Source organism: Pygocentrus nattereri, chromosome 17 (genome assembly GCF_015220715.1).
Source record: "Pygocentrus nattereri isolate fPygNat1 chromosome 17, fPygNat1.pri, whole genome shotgun sequence".
Classification (NCBI taxonomy): Eukaryota; Metazoa; Chordata; class Actinopteri; order Characiformes; family Serrasalmidae; genus Pygocentrus; species Pygocentrus nattereri.
In genome coordinates, this window is record NC_051227.1 from 3405583 (window position 1) to 3424661 (window position 19079).

Genomic DNA, 19079 nt, shown 5'->3' on the forward strand with positions numbered 1-19079 from the left:
AATATCTGCGAGCATCTTCCTTTGATTTAGCAGCATCACAGAGAGTTAACATAGAGATACCCAAGGTAAAATGTTACTCCAATAAAAGTAGAAGTATCGAACGTAAAAGTACTAAAAGATAAATTCATTTTATTCAACTTACAATTTTAAGTTTAATAAAACCTTGCTTTATGGTTCCTAAATGTTTTCTTTTACTATATTATATACTCAGAAAAAAAGCTGCGTCGGTCACAACTGCATATGTGGACATATTTCTATATTGTGCTCTATTTACCGTGTGCCGCACTGGGTCAGTATGACAAACAGGTCAAAACAAGCTTAAAACAAAGTGACCGCTGTGCCCTGATTGGTGCTCTGGCTTTGCGCTTCTTTCGTTTTGACATTTTACGTTTTTATACACACAGTAAACAAAAGGAACGACAGATTTCTCAAAATGTAGTGGAGGAAAAGTCAGATATTAGACTCTGAAATGTAGTGGAGTGAAAGTAAAAAGTCGCGTAAAATGGAGAAATTTCAGTACAGATATACGAAAAAATACTTAAGTACAGAAACTAATTACATTTACTCAGTTACTGTCCACTACTGGCAGGTGAGCATATGCAGGTGTAGGTGTAGATGCACTGTACCTGGCTCCCGAGCTCCTCTGATCCTGCCGATGACGTTGTAGATGCGGGTCACCTGGTTGTAGGTGTGGATGTTCATGCGCACTTTGCTGACAGCACAAAACAAACAGTGTAAAACGAACCCTAAACCCTCCACCAGGTAAACGCCTTCAGCCCCTCGCACTCCTACATCATCATATTAACAACTCAGGTCATTAACAGTTTCTTTAAGGATCACTACTGAGTTCAGAACTCTGGGTAATGTAGTAATAAGTGTGTCATACTTTAGTATGAAGTCATCAGTGAATCCAGGCCCGATACGATAGGACACGTTCAGAGCTCCTCTCCAATCAGGAGGTGGCGAGGCTCCGCCCATATTCCTACAACACACACTCGTTCAGACCAGTTTCAGCTTAATTAAGGTCACTTCACACAGTGTAAACAACAGCCGGCGACTCAGACGATGTAAATAAATAAATAAATAAATGAAAATTGAAATAAAACAGTTGGAAAGTTTTGATATGATAATATTCAACATAGATTTAAATATTCTAAACAATATTTAATATAAGCATCTGGAAACCAGACTGTATTAAATTATAAAAAATATGCTGTAATTTACATGTTTTTGTGAAGTTATGAGCTTTGAGATTTTCACCATTTTTAAGACATTCCAGACATTCATTTTATTATAACTTTATTCTGGATATTATTGTTATAATTATACATTTTTTTCTAAATACTAAATTTATTACAGCTTCTTTATGGATAGTAATTTTAGTACAATTTTATTGTAGACCCTAATATTACTATAAATTCACTGCTTTAATGCATATTTAATGTCATTTTAATCAGTTTAGTCTTTCTCACTTTAGCAGATGAACAGCATCGTGATAGCCAATAGGGTGCACAGGAATTTTGGGAAGTCCCGCCCCCTCCTTCAGTTTGGACCTGTACGTGTACTCTATGGAAAGAAAAACAGAAACCATTGTTGTTAGAAAACGTTCCCAGGAGGAAATCATTGTTATCGTCTGTTATTGTGAACTTTAGTGTTTCTATTGATCAGTTGATCATAAACAGATATACATATCATAACACAGTTATGGAGGTGATGTTTTCTCATATCAGCTGCATTATGCGTACCGTACAGTAAGTGCTGTACCTTTGGCGGGATATCCGGGGGTCAGAGGGTCTCCTGCTCCGTTCAGGTTGAGGACGTTTCCTCGTTGAGCGCCCCCTCCTGGCAGGTTCCATCCAGCAGGGTAGGGTTCTACACCCTGAGCGCAGTAATCGGCCGGGTCTGAATACAGTATGATGCCTTTAGCCCCCGCTAGCACCGCGTTCTTCACCTGAGACACACACAGAGTTACTGTCTCAGCGGTTTATAAATTAGCTCACACACTAAACTCGGGTTTGACCTCTGATCAGCTCAGGTTCATTTCACCGTGTTTAAAGTTCCTCACCTTGTTTCCTCTGAATATCTTGCCGTATCTGGCGATGACGATTTTTCCGGTGCAGTTTATTCCCATTTCCCTCTCCAGCTTGAAGAAATCCTCAGTCCTGCCATAATTGACATACACCAGATCCCCCTGAGAACAGCAAGCACAGCACAGCGCACCCTAGGGGTCAACTCTCTGATTCACAGTTTACAAAGTTTAATTAATCAACTGATTTATAAAGTACTAAATTAATCAATTTAAATACATTTTCAAAAGTTCCATTTCTTACTTTAAAAATGTATGATCATTTTTTTTCCAAAAGTGTAGAGTCCTTTTTTATTTAAAATACATTTTCAAAATGTTCAAATGTTTTAAATGTTAAATGTCAAATATTATTATAGATATTAAATTTGTACAAATTGTTTTATGGGATTAAAATGACAGAAATGAAAAGTGATCGTAATGAGCGAGCAGTAGTGTATGCTAGTGTAACTGTATGGTAGTGTCCAGTAGTGTGCGGTAGTTTACAGTAGTGGGTGGTAGTGTAACTGTATCTTAGGGTGTGGTATTGTACAGTAGTGTGTGTTAGTGTAACTGTATGGTAGTGTGTGGTAGTGTACAGTAGTGCATGGCAATGTACAGTAGTGTATGGTAGTGTACAGTAGTGTATAGCAGTGTACAGTACTGTGTGGTAGTGTATGGTAGGGTGTGGCAGTGTACAGTACTGTGTGTGGTAGTATACAGTAGTGTATGGCAGTGTACAGTAGTATATGGTAGTGTAACTGTATGGTAGGGTGTGGTAGTGCACAGTAGTGTATAGCAGTGTACTGTACTGTGTGGTAGTGTACAGTAGTGTAGAGTAACCTGTGGTCGACCCTGGGCTGAGAAGGCGCTGTATGGAGGAACGATATCAGTCACATGCTCGTATCCCTCAGGAACCGGCTCAGAGAGGGATGAGTTAAACATCTGCACCAGAAAATTTATTCAAAACAAATTCTTTATATTCTCTCAAATGGAAACGACAAGAACATTCAGCAAGACTGTATCTAAAGTACGTTCGGTTATTTCTGATGATCCGTCTATAATAAAACATTTACACAGCGTGAGAATCAGTGTGGTGTGAAATATAAACAAAAAAAACAACTATTTAACCAACTATTTACCCCCCCCCCCACTGCCCAAATAGTGGGGGTAAACTGCTGTAGACTGAATGGGTGGGACTAAACTGCTGTGGGCTAAATGGGTGAGGCTAAACTGCTATAGGCTGAATGTACAGGGCAGAATGTGTGAGGCTTAACTGTTTGTAAGCTGTCATCAGATATATGTAAATATATATGTTTTTATGACATCAGAAAAACACTGACCTCATTAATGTGGTTTCCATATATATATGCACAGTATGTACTGGGGAGTGGTTTCAGTGTTTACACACAACAGCAAAGTGCTTATTTATAGAAATGAGGAAAACTCAGTTTTCTATGTATACAAAACATAAATGACAGTTAAACTGATACTTTAACCGCGAGGTTGTGAAATCACTAACTGATGTTTAAGGGAGTTTATTACAGTAGCTCCCTGTGAGCTTTCAGCTTCTCTCTTCTCCTAAAATGATCAGGTCCTGTGACACCGGCATGCGGCGCTGAGTAAACACATTCACTGCAACTGGAAAATGTGACCGAGTCTAGCTCTGAAAAACACACACAGCAGCAGTACAGCGCTCGCTCGCTCTCTGTTTCCTTACACCAGCCCTACGTCTGGTGTGAATGAAGCTGATGAAGCTGCTGTGTGTTCAGTAAAGGCTGCTAAACATTGTAATTTTAAACTATAGCTCATCTTAGCATGATAAAACAACTGCAGTGTCACTGACGTCACGCTGACCTGCACATCTATTCACATACAGTGTCATTACTGTCCAGACAGGGTCATTACAGTCCCCACCGCGAGCCTCAGCCTCGCCGTTTAAGGTCTGGGGTGTTTCAGACTGACTGACACTGAATAACACACTGTTATCTACAAAGACGGATTAAAGTACAGCCGGCAGGTTTTACTGGAGCTCCTCTCTGCTCTGTAAGCAAGTTTTACAGACGTCCTTCTCCCAAAAGGACAAATAATCACACCTGTTACTTCATTCTGATTGATAAGATATCAGTTTGTTAAAGACAAGCATGTGTTTCTTTACTATCTGACCTGTGATTGTGATTGATCGACCAGAGAATCTATGTGGTATGAAATCTTTCACTAGCACATAATTTAATAATAATAATGATAATAATAATACCTGTAATAATAATTATAGTGACAGACATTGTTAATAGAGCACCTATCACGTTGAGTCTGAAAACTCATTTACATACTGACAAAAATTCAAACAAACTCATAAAACTCCATCAAAACTGTAGATAATAAGTCAACAATAAAACAGTACAAACTTACAGGGTGAAATGTTCTTCAGATTGATGGAGAATGTGTTGTATATGGTACTAAATATATATATGGCCGAAAAGGTGAAGCGGGTCGTGAAGTAAGGAGGCTCAAGTTAGTGGAGAATCCCGCGGAGGGAAAACTTTTATTTCACGAGACAAAAACGAAACTCAACTCGCTTCCAAAACAACAACTGAACTACTACCAACTAGTACCCCCCCCCCCCCCTTGAGTCTCTTAAAGGGCTAGACCCCGTTGAGTGACTTAACGCCTGTCCGTTGCGGATTCGCTCCAGTCGCGAGTAGTAGCCCCTACAAAGGGTTCTTCTGTTTCCACAAGCTTGACAATAGCAGAACTCTTTTAGGTGCTGCATAGAACCATACAACACATTCTCCATCAATCTGGAGAACCATTTCACCATGCAGAGAACCATTTAATCATGCAAATAGCCATGTGAGTGATTATGGTTCTATATAGAAACATTGTCTCTACTGAAGAACCTTTGAAGAACCATGTTTTAAAGAAAAAAAAAGCTCCAGCGTTCCGGAAAATGCTGAACTCATCTTAGTTACAGATTACAGCCAGTTAATTACCAACAGACCAATAACATCATTATAATGTCCTGTTGCAAGTGCCACTGTTTTATTTGTTTTGTTGGTTTTTGTGGTTTATTTCAGTGTGTTCTGCTTCACACTCCTGACACCTGTTCTACAGATTCCACACAGGTTCTGTGCCTGTGTGAAGTTTCTAAGCTGTTAACTATAGTGCTGGGGCGAAGAGTGAGATGCTGTGTGTGGGTCAGAGGTGACTGGACCGGTCAGCAGTACCTCATCTCCATGCTGGTCCACGATGGAGATGTAGTTGGGGTGGGTTCTGTTTGGATACGACAACAGGACGTCGTACCAGACCAGCTCAGCTGAGTCCAGTCCAAACGCTAGCCACTCATCTCGGATCTGCTCAGCCAGTCGCAGGTTCTGCTGCGTGCCGGCCAGGTGGGGTAGACGTGTGAACTTCCTGTTTGGACAAAACGAGGAAAATAATAAAATATACCAGCGTTGCTTAAAATGCGAACATCTTTGCAAATTGTAAAAATATAATTTTTATCATGGTCAGATCTGCCCCTGCAGCGCCCCCCTCTGGTCTAACTCTGCTATAGGTGTGGATAACGTGTCTTCGTACCAAAATACCATGACATGAGAGTATGCAAATCAGTCAATCAACGTTACCACCCCCGGATGACGTCCTACTTGTGCTGCACTCATGGATATGTAAGAACAGGAGCCAAGAGTGAGGAGATAACCACACTCACGTACTGAGCTAAACACCCCCAGCACAGTAAATGACCCAATTAATCTGAACTTAGTTTGGAACAAGGATGTTGGACAGATTAAGTGAGGATTCTAGCGAGTCTCCATAAAGCTGCCAGTGTTCCATCCGATTCACGTTTCCCTTCACAACCCAGACCCTCAGGCATGACTCGCTGAACAGAAATCAACAGCAAGCAACGCTGAAACTAAGGTTCAGGAAAGGTTAAGGTTAAATGGCCATTGTTACCGGCTGTCAGCCTTTCGTCCATACGGCCTTTCTCTGACTTTTCTCCCACTTTCCATAGCTCCATTGTTGCTTGCTGTTGATTTCTGTTCAGTGAGTGCAGCGCTGGGGGTTCGGGGAACATGAATTTGAGTGGGAACTGAATCAGATGTAACTCCAGCTTGTAGAACGTAAGGATTTAGGGACACTGCAGCAAACCCTGACCGACCGGTGATGCAGTCTGCGACCTTGATGTCAAACTGAGTGAAACTGATCACTGCAGTGCCCCTCCCAGCGTGCCCCTCCCATTTTTGAGCATTTATCAAAGTTGATCCAGGGGTGGAGTCAGCAGAACCTAGTGGGGTGAAGTTACTCTTTAACAACCGCACAAAACCACATACAATCCTCAAACATCTGGACTCAACAACAGCAAACATCTGCTTATCGTCTACGAGGTGTTTACATCTCACGCCATTTTCATTTCATTAGAACTTCATTCTGGATGTAAATTTTATTAGATCTTCATTCTGGACATTAATTTTATTAGAACTTCAGGAGTGTTACAGACAGGAGTGTTATGAACATGTGTGCATGTACCTGAGATGCTGTTTGATGTTCTCTGCGTGTATTTCATCCAGGAACTCCTGCAGGTGATCTGGTTCCTCATGATGTGTTGTGACGGGCCTTGCACACCAGCCTGAAGTAGAAACATTACATTACAGACGTGGACAGATCCTGCAGTAAAGATCAGCACCAGAACATTTACATATTATTTACATCAACCGTTAGGACTTTCAGAGAGAGGAGTCACCCTCTGAGTACAACACATCAACAATCAAATTACATTAATTCACTAAAATCACTGTGTGTGTGTGTGTGTGTGTGTGTGTTACAGTTGATGTTTCAGGAGATCTGTGAGGAGGGCAAAATGTTGTGTTCATGATTCAACACACACTATACTTTCCCACCTCCAAAGACTAACCTACGATCTTGGAACAATTTTGCATCTGTCTCAGCAATCTAGTCCTAAAATGTCCAGGGTCCAACGGTGGGCCCAAAGTTTAATTACACCAATCTATAATCTAAGAACAGCTCAGCCAGTTTGTACTGAGGTCACTGTAGTTACTGAATAATAAAATCTAGAGTAAAACACACATAAAATCTGATTATTGGCTCCAAAAGATCTTAACCTGCAAAGAAAATTAATCCACTGCTGTACATTAATGCAGACTGTCAATATGACTATTTTGTGATAATGTTGTATCTATATGTACACCAAGATATTTATAGGACAAAACCTGCTTAAATTCCTGATTATAAATTATTAAAGGAGCTGGATATGAATCAGGAGAAACACCAAAAACGATCTCCTCTGCCTTCTTTGTGTTGATAATAAGAGCATTCAGTTTACAGCATCTACCAGCCCATTAAAACCCTGCTGAAATAGATTATCATTATGCTTCAACAGAGCTAATAACTTAGAATCATCAGAATATTTAAAAATGATTTGGTTCCAGAGCTTCACAGTCATTCATATACAACGTGAACAGTAATGGAGAACATCCTTGTGATGCTCCAACATCATTTATAATAGGCAGTGTTAGTGCTGCACTCTATTGATAAGGAAATTCCTTTAACAGTAAATAAGATATGGATTAAAATCTAACTGAGCCATTTCTGACAGTACAATATCAGGCCGAATGGTGGTAGACGCTGATAAGAAACCCAGAAAAAGTGCTCAAGCAAATATAATTGTCTAAGTGTTTTAGCACAAAATGGACCAGCGTAGCTATTGTATCCTCAGTGCTAACTTTGTTTATAAGCAAACTAATATAACTGAAATGTAATTGTGGCATGTGCCCGCCCCGCGGGCCCCGATGAGCTGGCAGGAAGGCGAGGCCCGAACACCCAACAGTGATGAACCTTGGTGAGGACGCCAGGGAGAGAGCCGCGTGTGTGGAGGGGGCGAAGCACAAAGCCAGAGCTCCCCCGATGGACAAGAGTGACGCGAGTCATGGGAATGACGGCTGGAGGAGGAGGACGATGACGGTGCCGGCAAGGAGCGAATCCTGAGCTCCGCCGCCTGGGCCCTGACCCCAGTTACGCAGCGAGGCCGCGTCACTACACCTCACGTTTGACCCAGGCGGCTGAGCTGCCAGCTGTGGGCGGTAACGAGGAGGTGGAGCGATGAGCTCTCATTCCCTCTTGGCTCTGGTTCTCACGCTTTCCTTAATGAGAGCAGCTGATTCTGATGCGCTCCTTTTAAAAAGAGCCGAGAGGGAAGAGAGAGAGGGGGACGAGCAGCAGCATCAAGAGGGCTGATGAGCTGAAAAGCTTGCGTAAGCGGCTGAAAAGTCTAGCTAGCGCCAGCCACTGAAAAGTGGCCAGCTTAGGGTTGGTTTTGGTTGTTTGTGTATTTATTTGGTGTGGAATAAAGAAGCACGGCTGCTGCAATCCTGAACCCTGCCTCCAGCGTCCTCCTTGAGCCCGGGGTAGCACAGGCGGTGCTACAGTAATTTATCGTTATATAGTAGTAATTCAGTAATATTAGAAGCAAAGATAGTAGCTATATGTGAGTGGAAGTGTGAACACTAACACAGAACTGAATTCTGATCTAGAAAACTCTGCATACGATGACTGGCTAAATTGATCCTGTTGGCCTACCAGAGGGTTTCCCTAACCCCCTCCAGCCACTAACAGAACATGGTGGTGGGTGGGCTGCCAGACCTGTCAGACCTGCTGAGCTGGATCACCTGGAATCCCAGCTTCTGCTCCACTGGCTGTAGTTTAGAAATATCAGTGTTTTAAATCCAGAGTTAAAGGAACTGGCGTGACACTGAGAGCTTCTCACATAAACACCCTGGAGCAGACCACCAGTGGAGACCCCCTTACAGTAGAGAGTGCCCTAGCGAGGTTATCTGTGCAGAAGTGCTGTAAAGCTCTAAAGCAGGTCAGTATACTCTCCTCCTCCGTCTGTCCTCATCTGTCTCTGCACTACTGTGGGTTTTTGGCCCAAGGCAAACACTGGACTTCAGCACCAAACGTTTAGGCACCCTGTAAACACTTCACACTCTCTCACACACACACACACACACACAGACAAGTGCATGAACGTATGAACGTACCGATGATGAAGCCGATGAAGAAGAGAACTGTAAAGAGGGTGACCCACTTCAGCAAGCGGACGAGTGTGTTCTCTGAGCCCATCCCCCCCACAAACACACAAACTGCACTGACCACAGGGGCACAGTAGAGTAGAGTAGAGCCTGAGAGTAGAAGGCAGGGGAGGAGTTAAAGAGGGGGAGGAGTTAAAGAGGGGGAGGAGTTAAAGAGGGGGGGGGAGTTAAAGAGGGGGGGGGAGTTAAAGAGGGGGGGGGGTTTAAGGGAGACAAGTTAAAGAGGAGGAGGGGTTTAAGGGAGACAAGTTAAAGAGGAGGAGGGGACTTTTTCAGTCAGTTAAAAGTCAGCAGGTGAACCACAGTAAAGATGCGATGGAGAGAGAGAGCGAGCGAGAGAGAGCGAGAGCGAGAGCGACTGCTGTAAAAAAAAAAAAAAAAAAAAAAAAAAAAAAAAAAAAAAACACAAAACAGCCAAGCCCAAAATGTAAAGGCTATTACTGATATTTTTGGTTATTAGTGATGGTTTTGTGTTTTACTGGTGGTTGTGGTTATTTAAATCAGTGTTTTTTTTTTTCTTGCTGGTTTTTTGGTTTTTAGTTTGAATATTTGGTCTCACATTAAACACAAACTAGCTTGTCAATGTTTTGCTAATTGTAAAAATATTGACTCTTCTTTCTGTAAAAGACCGTCTGCAAGTGAGTGGACACAAACTCAAGCTGTGCGTTATGTGCCTTTTCGGCCAGTGTGTTCAAAAGGGCCCTTCTCACTGCAGACATTCGGACGTCTGTGCCTTATTCTCTGCTAACATCACAGTCAGTGAGTGTGTATATCATATGTACAATCAATCATTTTTATATATTTATTTTATTTAATAAAACATTAGCAAAATGTGGCGGAGCGGCGTAAATTGTCAATGCACGACTACGCCACCTAGAGGTGATTTCACCTCTAAGAAAAAAAAAAAAAATGGCACTTAAGGCCTAGAGAAGAAAAGACACCCAGGTTCAACACACTCAAAGGCCAGAGACGGGGTACAATCATTTAATAGAGATTTATTGACAATTATTTTAAAACATCTTTTCCACCAGGCAGACCAGGAATTCCCTTCTTGGAGAATCAATATAAAAAAAAGAACTAGCAATAATTTATTTAAACTACCAGTAACAATTTAGGAAGGAACTGGGTTAAGGGCTTACCACAACCGAAGGAAGTACAGAGATAGGAATATCCTCTACACTAAAAACCACACATGTCAGTGCCACACATCTCAATCACACCCAACGTGCTCCACACTACAGGAAAGGTGAATAGAATTCCACATCCCAAAGTCAGATGCTTGGCCCCCAGCTCCTATCCAACAAAGAGACAAACAGATTTAAAAAAAAAAAAACACAGCCAAGAAGGGGATCCCGTGCTCCCATACAGTTCTACTGGTTCTTCAAAAAATAAAAAAAACAAAATAAAGTTGTTAAAGTAAGCCAACAAATAAAGCAAACATACCAGAATCAGTTAAACAAAAGAAAAAAAAAAAAAAAAAAAAAAAAAAAAAAAAAAAAAAAAAAAAAAAAAAACCACCACACACACACAACCCAGAGAAGTAAATCAGGAATAAACCCCAAAATTAAGCCAAAACAGATCCAAATTAATAAGTCAGAATAGAAATCAAAAACCAGCAAAATTAGCAACTCAAAAATAACCAATGAACAATAAAGTAAAAATTAAATTAATCATGAACCTTAACCCCACAAAATAACAAAATTAAGATAAGAAAGTAGAAAAGAAAACCAAAACCAGAATAACTCAAAATAACTAAACAAAACAAAACTTAATGCAACACCAAAAAAAAACTTAAATAAACCCAGGCAAAACAGCAGCACCGTGAGGAGCTGAAATCAGTCCGCACAATCTGGACGATAAAACCTAAAACAATACACAGAATTACCATAAATTTAGTTAATATTTGATTTAAAAGTCAATGCAGCTTGCATACTTACCAGCACAGCATCAATTTCTGCCAGCAGCCACAGCAAACAATGGCCACAGCAGACAGCAGCAGGTAATAACACACAGCAGCTCCAGCTGACAATGGCTACAGCCAACAGCTCCAGCAGACAATGCCCGCAGCAAGGCAGCACAATCACTAACACTATCCCACCACCCAAGAAATAAGGTAGCCAAAAGCTGTACTCACTGCCAGAACATATATAAAAGGAAACAGGCAGAAATTACCTTTCTAAAGTGAAAGTGCCCAGGCAACATCAGAGATGCATACCACAGCGCTGAGCCGGCAATCGAATACGAGCCCGCGACTACAAACAAATACGAGGAGTTAGTAATTAAGCCAACTACCACGTTATCCCGTAATGCTGTGAACAGATACCTTAAACTCACGAGAAGTAATCCAAACAGTCACGCTAAACTCCACGCTGAACGCTGCCGGCACGGAAGTCACAGCAGAAAGGAGGGGGGACAGGAAGCGCACCAAAAGTAGTCGTCCCCCTGCCCATATATAGGGTACAAAGGGGCCGCCCAGTAATTTAAACGCGGCCACGCAGCTTCACAAGCAATGTAGGTGGAGTCGCAAAACCCCACCTGCTACAAAAAGTATGAATTATTACTATTATTATCCATCCATCCATCCATTTTCTAAGCCGCTTCTCCGTCAGGGTCGCGGGGGGGTGCTGGAGCCTATCCCAGCAGTCTTCGGGCGGAAGGCAGGATACACCCTGGACAGGTCGCCAGTCCATCGCAGTACTATTATTATGAATACAATTATTTGATCAGTTTCACAAACTGCCAATCAATTAAACAGGACATATGATCTCTATACTGAAACAGTCAGTCAGTGTTCTGTAAAGAGGAATGTGTCATTACCTTTTGCTTTATTTTCCTCACCAACGCTGGAGAACATCAGAGGAGAAAAGCCTCACAGCCCAGAGGGAACATCTACTGCATTCCACACAATAACTGTGGATAAACACACTCTGCACTCTGCACACACCCTCTGGCGGCTGATTCAGGTACTGCACTAATCCTGCACTACTGACTGCAGTTTCCTCTCATTTTCTGAGCCGTTTTTAGCTCTGAGTGCAGCTCAGAAAGGAGCAAATCACTGCATCCACTGTGTAGAAGAACCTAAAACACCCAGAACGTTCTGCTCAAGTCTGTGTTTGAAGAAGCAGCTCCATCTTTCAGTTAAAGCTAAATTAAACTCTGGTTTAGTCCAGTAGGTTCATGAACGCTGGACACAGATGGATTTTTCTCTCTACAGCTGCAGATCCAGAAGCTCCATGCAGCTCCGCATCAGCTACATTTTACTGTGAGGAACCCAAATCTCTAGAGATCTTACGCCGCTGTGAATGTATAAAAACTACATTTCCCGAAATGCCTCGGCGGCTGTCTCCATGGCTGTGTTGTGAGGCGACTGGCTCCACCTTTATTCTGCCGAGGCTGGAAAGGTGGCGATTATACAGCGCAGTAAATCAAGTTTTAGTGATTATTAATATATTTATTCTGTGTTTATCATTTTATCATTTTATCGGCGGTGTTTTAACGAGGTCGTAATCCAGCGCCCTGCGCTGCTTAACTAGATTTTAGCTGGTTATTCCATAAAGTAGAGCTGAAGGCTAAAAGTCTGTTTGGTGTGTGTAGCTTTAGGGGGGAAAATGTTCGGAGCTCCGCTGGATTTCTCTTTTAAATGTCTCAGCTCAGTGGCAGGTGAGAAACCACACCGAATCCTAAAATCAGTAAATGCCTAAACTGCCCAAATCCGCTCCTGAACGATGGAGTTTAAACTCAGTTTGGTTTCTTGTGTCTTCTGTCTAATCTGGTTATTCTCAGTCTCAGCCAATCAGAGCGAAGCTCATTAATATTAATGAGGCACTCGCTCGGAAACGAGCATAGTCAAAAACAAAGAGCTCGTTAATATTAATAAGCTGTTACGGTACAGTAACGGAGACGCTGGTAAAGGAAGGCGTGGACTGTTTTTAATCACATGAAGCTATAAAACACTTTAAAACAGACAGAATGAAACACTAGAGAAGAAAGTCACTAACTTGTATTACTGTATCATTCACTCATATTTTACTGTAACATTAGCTGTGGTGTTTTGGGGGATCAGTGCAGGTTCAGTAGGATGCAGTACCTGGATCAGCCGCTAGTTGCAGCATATTTGTATGGAATGCAGTAGATGTTCCCTCTGGGCTGTGAGGCTTTTCTCCTCCAGATGTTCTCCAGCGTTGGTGGTATAGTGGTTAGCATAGCTGCCTTCCAAGCAGTTGACCCGGGTTCGATTCCCGGCCAACGCAGCACTTTTAAATCTATAAAAATAAGCACCAATGACAACACCACACATCAGGCACTTTCCATGAATAGATTTTTTCACCAACTGTATTGTTTCAACTTTCAAGTTTATTTATCATTTGCACAACATGTCAGGACATTTATGCATTGAAATGCTTGTGAGGCTCAGTTTGTGAGGCTCAGTTTGTGAGGCGAGGCTCAGCTAATCACTCTACAGAAAGTAAATAAGTGAAAGTAAAATATAAAAAACTAATTGGAATATATTAAATATACACAAAATATAGAGACAACATACATTTTAAAGTGACTTAAGTGACTCTGAGTTATTGTTATTTAAAGTGATTTAGTGTTAAATGCATATAAGGCCTACCAGCCTTTGGGGTCAGTAAAGCTATCTGTCTATCTATCTATCTATCTATCCGTCCGTCCGTCCGTCCATCCATCCAATGTAACATCGGTTGTTACCTTATTGGAGATCATTGTTGTACCAGATTGAGCCACTAAAGGGAGACTTTTCCCTCCTGATGTTTCCAGATGTTCTCCAGCGTTGGTGGTATAGTGGTTAGCATAGCTGCCTTCCAAGCAGTTGACCCGGGTTCGATTCCTGGCCAACGCAACTCTTTTAAACATGTAATTTCAAGACAAACAAAACCTCTAAACATTTCTAAGCATGTCTTTCAGGGATAGAAAATATTTCTGTTGTTTCTGCCCATCAGCCGTTTGTAAATGTCTGAAATGTGAATTGAGAACGGAAAAGCTTAGAAGCAGATCCTGTCTTGGTTTTCACTGAAATCTATAGGACTTTAACTTTTCAGTCGAATTTCCTCCTAATGCACTGGATTATGATTTGAAATGAAGGTTTTGTCGGTCCTTTATTCCACCTCAGAAGCCGATTCGACCTTCTGTCTGTTCGTATGTCAGATGAGGAGCTTCCTCAACACTGGACCTGTTCCTTTACTCCATCAGTCATGGATAAAAGGAACCAGACGTCCACCTCTAAAAGCTCCCTCACAGAAATTTATTACATGAAATGGGTATGATTTTCAGATTTTCCACTATTTTTCCATCATCAACATTCCATATCATCTCTGAAGACACGTAGAGTTTCACTGGTGGTTTTGGATTGTGAATTAATTGAGATCTGTGTAGTAGCCATGGCAACTCCTAGTTCCTATCACCACCGCTGTAAAGAAATTGGAGTCTTTACAATCGGTCGAGGAATTTAGAAAAAATTTGTCAGAATTCCCCTTGAAATAAGGAAAGACTAGAAGTACTATGTTCATTTCCTGCTTTATTGTTTCTCATCCTCCGTCAGACGTTGTGTCCGAGGAGCCGAACATGTCCGTGCGTCCACTCAGGAGGAATTCTGAGGGGAAGTTCAGTAGCAGATCTCTCCGCCTCAACAACAACATCATCAGTGACCTGCAGGGCCTGACTGACACACTGCCCGCTCTCTTCACCGAGCCGAAACGCCTCGCCTGGCTTGACCTGTCCTTCAATGACCTCTCTCACATACACCCGGTACACACCTGCCTTTAAAAATGAACTGCCCCCAGTTTTCCTCAAATGTAGTTGATCAGCCAGCAGCTCTGGAGCCATATAAGGCCCTGTTGTGACTCCACAGCAGAATTAAATTTGTAGATAAAAATAAAATGATCCTCCTCTACAGTAAAATAAAGCTCTGCTGATCGTTCAACACAGTTTAGCAATAAATGGTCTTAAATGCTTATACGTTAATATAGAACTGCTAATTCACCCTTTAACCCAACTGATCAACACAGACAACAGTCTCACAACTAGCAACACAGACAACAGCTAGTAGCTAACGAAACGGCAAAGAGAAAGATTTAAGACGAACATCAATAATGCAGAGACTATTGGAGTTATTTGTGTTTATAATTTCTCCAGCTGGTTTCCTGATTCGTTTCATCTGCAGCAAGAATCTTACAAACACTAAAAAGTTGAACGCTTAGAGACATTTTTACAAGAAACTATTTTGCTTTTGCGGAAAAGTTTCCTGCCGGAGATGCGAGAAAAGCAGCTGTAGCTGAACTAAAGCTTAAAGCAGAGTGAGTCTGTGTTTTCATTTATATTATATATTTTTTAGTCTATACTAGAACATTAGAACATACTGAGACATATTTACAACCAAGATGTTAAAACATTACACCAGTGAAATGGACATAAAACACTGTGGCTCACAAAGTGGTCTAGTTTTTATTGAAATTAGACAAAATGGCTTAACATTTGAGTTGTCGACCCCTGCCATAGGAAATGTGGAGGCCCCTCCCAGTGTGGAGGCTCTAGGTCAGGTTTCATCAACTCAAATATTAAGAAGAGCCAATTTATCCCATTTCAGGAAAAATCAACCCACCACGGCAGCCAGTTTTATTTCCTTTTTTACTGCAAAGGATGATTTATTGGTACCTAAAATGTGATTCTGCTGCAGCTGGGCAGTAAAAGAGCTCAGAGCCTCAGGTTTGCCAACCCTTGACCTATGGCTTCCACTCTGACAGGGGCTTTCACATGGGTGGGGGCTTTGCTGTAACTGAATAACTGACTTAGTAAACAAATACTAAGATAAGTCCAGAAATCATGAGAGAAATCTTACCTACAGTATGCTGTAGTCTAGAGCCAGCCTAACGTGAGCTAACCATTAATGGAAGATTATAGTCCACCAATTAGCATGATGCTAATATCTCTCTCTTAGGTCCTCACAGAGCTCACAGAGCTGCGGGTGTTGTATCTCCATGGTAACAGCGTGAGTAACCTGTCAGAGGTGGATAAGCTGGGGACGCTGCCGTTCCTGCACACTGTCACTCTGCACGGCAACGCCATGGAGACTGTGCAGGGCTACAGGTACAGGCCAAAGCTCAGGGGTTAGTAAAGTGCAGAGAGACCAAATCAGATCATATTAATTATATTGATTTGTGTTCCAGGGGATACGTGATCTCCGCTGTTCCTCACCTGAAGATGATGGACTTCAGTGCCGTTACCAAACAGGAGAGAGTCATGGCCTCCATCTGGCACCGGGGTGGGAGGGGCCTCAAATCCACCAAGAAGATCAAAGAGGACTGAGACATCACCATGGAAATGGATCTGAGCCCTTCTGTGATTGACTGCTGAACACTGATTATATAAACAGAACAACACTGTGATCTTTAATGTTTCCCAGTATTATTCATGGACACACCTGGTGACACACCTGGTGACCCATTCATTCAGCCTAACGAGAAACTGTAGAACTGACTCGGTTTATATCACAATACCTACATTTAGAGTCGGTTATTCATTCAGCCTAATGAGAAACTGTAGAACAGACTCAGTTTATATCACAATACCTACATTTAGAGTCGGTTATTCATTCAGCCTAATGAAACGAGGACATTACTTGATGCCAAAATGTAACTATCAAATATTATTTAGCTTCAGTCATTTGTACACATGTCAAACTCTATACTACTACTAATACTATTTTGACATTATCAATCAAACTCTCAAAAACATAAACCATTCTTTTGGCATAATTAGTCAATATTTTGAGAAAAAGAAACATAATTAGTGATAATCTTAAGAAAAAGACATTTCTTCTTCTTCTTTCGGCTGCTCCCTTTAGGGGTCGTCACAGCGGCTCATCTGCCTCCATCCTGCCCTATCCACTGCCTCTTCTAATCCTCTACTTTTACACCAACCATCTCCATGTCCAACTTCACTACATCCATAAACCTTCTCTGAGGTCTACCTCTTCTCCTTCTACCCAGCTGCTCCATCTCCAACATTCTTTGACCAATATATCCACTATTCCTCCTCAACACATGTCCAAACCATCTCAACCTGGCCTCTCTGGCTTTATCTCCAAACTGCTCCACCTTCACTGTCCCTCTGATTTGCTCATTTCTAATCTTGTCCAGCCTTGTCACTCCCAACGAAAATCTCAGCATCTTCATCTCCGCCACCTCCAGCTCAGCCGCCTTTCTTTTAGACAGAGCCACAGTCTCCAAACCATACATCATAGCAGGACGCACTACTGTCTTGTAAACCTTCCCTTTCACTCTTGCTGCTATCCTTCTGTCACACATCAGCCCTGACATCCGTCTCCACCCACCCCTTCCTGCCTGCAGCCTCTTCCTCACCTCTTTTTTGCACTGTCCATTGCTCTGGATGGTTGATCCAAGATATTTGAAGTCATCCACCTTTACAACCTCTACTCCTTGCATCTTCACCTTTCCACCTGCCTCCCTCTCATTCACACACATGTCTTGTCTCAATCTAATCAAATCAAATTTATTTGTATAGCGCTTTTTACAATGGATGTTGTCACAAAGCAGCTGTACAGAATTTCGGAAAAGACAAAGTTTCAACAGGACTGTAAGAATGTACAGAAACCCCCTGGTGGGAAAGCCAGGGGCAACAGTGGCAAGGAAAAACTCCCTCAGAACTGAGGAAGAAACCTTGGGAGGAACCAGTCTCACCAGGGGGGACCCATCCTACTCTGGTCAAACTACCAACAAGTGATTATATTACTAATATTAATAGCAGTAATATTGGTATTAGGAATAACTAGGAGTCTATGAGAACATCAGCGTAGGGTGGGCAGCTCGTCCAAGGCAGGTGGTGGCAGCTGGGGCATGGGCAGCTGGTCTTTAGTGGGTAGCAGGAGGGCTCAGCAGTCAGTCGTCCTTCAGTGTCCAGCCGGACATATGGGTGATTGTATACTCGGAAAGAAAGCAGGTAAATGGAATTAGTTTTATTCTATCCGTTTGTACATAAACAGGGAATGTAAACATTTACAGAGTGTGGCTAACGACTCCGGCAGATCTGACTATGACAGCTTAACTAAAAGGAGAGAACCAGAAGGACACACAGACACGGCAGCACTCTGAAACAGTTCGGCATCCCTCAACTCCACCGTCCACAAACTTGAGTGACCGCGTGCGAGATGCGGGACGACAGCACCAGCGTCTCAGTTTACTATAATTCCCTGTGTCCATGGACTCCTGGATCTGCTGCCTTTATCTAAGGGGGAACATTAGCTACCAAAAGCTAAACTAGCTAAACTAACCTTCATTCCTCTCCTCTCCAGTGCAAACCTCCACCTCTCCAGATTCCCTTCCACCTGCTCTCTACTCTCACCACAGATTACAATGTCATCTGCAAACATCATGGTCCATGGAGCCTCCTGCCTGACCTCATCTGTCAACCTTTCCATCACCATTGCAAACAAGAAGACGCTCAAAGCTGATCCCTGATGTAACCCTACCTTCACCTTGAAACTATTTGTCACTCCAACTGCACACCTCACCACTGTCTCACTATCCTCATACATGTCCTGCACCACCCTAACATACTTTTCAGCTACACCTGACTTCCTCATACAGTACCACAGTTCCTCTCTTGGCACCCTATCATATGCCTTCTCTAGATCCACAAAGACACAATGTAGCTCCTTCTGACCTTCTCTGTACTTCTCTACCAACACTCTCAATGCAAAAATTGCATCTGTGGTACTCTTTCTGGGCATGAAACCAAACTGCTGCTCACTGATCTGAACCTCTCGCCTTAGCCTTGCTTCAACAACTCTTTCCCATACCTTCATGGTGTGGCTCATCAACTTTATACCTCTGTAGTTACTGCAGCTCTGCACATCACCCTTGTTCTTAAAAATG

At 42.3% G+C, this 19079-nt stretch overlaps 2 protein-coding genes across 6 annotated transcripts in view; one reads left to right on the forward strand and one right to left on the reverse strand.

The window, feature by feature from the left end:
* naalad2 (N-acetylated alpha-linked acidic dipeptidase 2) overlaps window positions 1–12061 on the reverse strand; it is a 29754-nt gene extending 17693 nt beyond the window's left edge. The window contains exons 1-10 of one of the 2 annotated variants that reach the window (XM_037546421.1): window positions 12007–12061; window positions 9118–9258; window positions 6590–6689; window positions 5290–5476; window positions 2906–3007; window positions 2066–2191; window positions 1765–1951; window positions 1473–1566; window positions 887–982; window positions 627–712 (exon numbers count right to left, since the gene is read on the reverse strand). In XM_037546421.1, the coding sequence (XP_037402318.1) occupies window positions 627–712; window positions 887–982; window positions 1473–1566; window positions 1765–1951; window positions 2066–2191; window positions 2906–3007; window positions 5290–5476; window positions 6590–6689; window positions 9118–9258; window positions 12007–12022 (1135 nt within the window). In that variant the 5' untranslated portion in view covers window positions 12023–12061. Of the gene's footprint in view, window positions 1–626; window positions 713–886; window positions 983–1472; window positions 1567–1764; window positions 1952–2065; window positions 2192–2905; window positions 3008–5289; window positions 5477–6589; window positions 6690–8956; window positions 9093–9117; window positions 9259–12006 lie in introns of those variants that run through there. The other variant, XM_037546422.1, reaches the window with a different exon arrangement.
* lrrc51 (leucine rich repeat containing 51) lies at window positions 11812–16578 on the forward strand. 4 transcript variants are annotated; one of them, XM_017684493.1, is made up of 5 exons: window positions 12552–12569; window positions 12763–12828; window positions 14729–14934; window positions 16124–16272; window positions 16353–16578. In XM_017684493.1, exons 2-5 carry the CDS (start codon window positions 12777–12779, stop codon window positions 16489–16491), a joined length of 546 nt encoding a protein of 181 aa, XP_017539982.1. In that variant the 5' UTR covers window positions 12552–12569; window positions 12763–12776; the 3' UTR covers window positions 16492–16578. The 4 variants fall into 4 exon arrangements, with proteins under 4 accessions (XP_037402321.1, XP_017539982.1, XP_017539981.1 ...); XM_017684492.1 differs by lacking the exon at window positions 12552–12569 and adding an exon at window positions 12578–12588; XM_037546424.1 differs by lacking the exons at window positions 12552–12569; window positions 12763–12828 and adding an exon at window positions 11812–11845.
* The last annotated feature ends 2501 nt before the right edge of the window (window positions 16579–19079 follow it).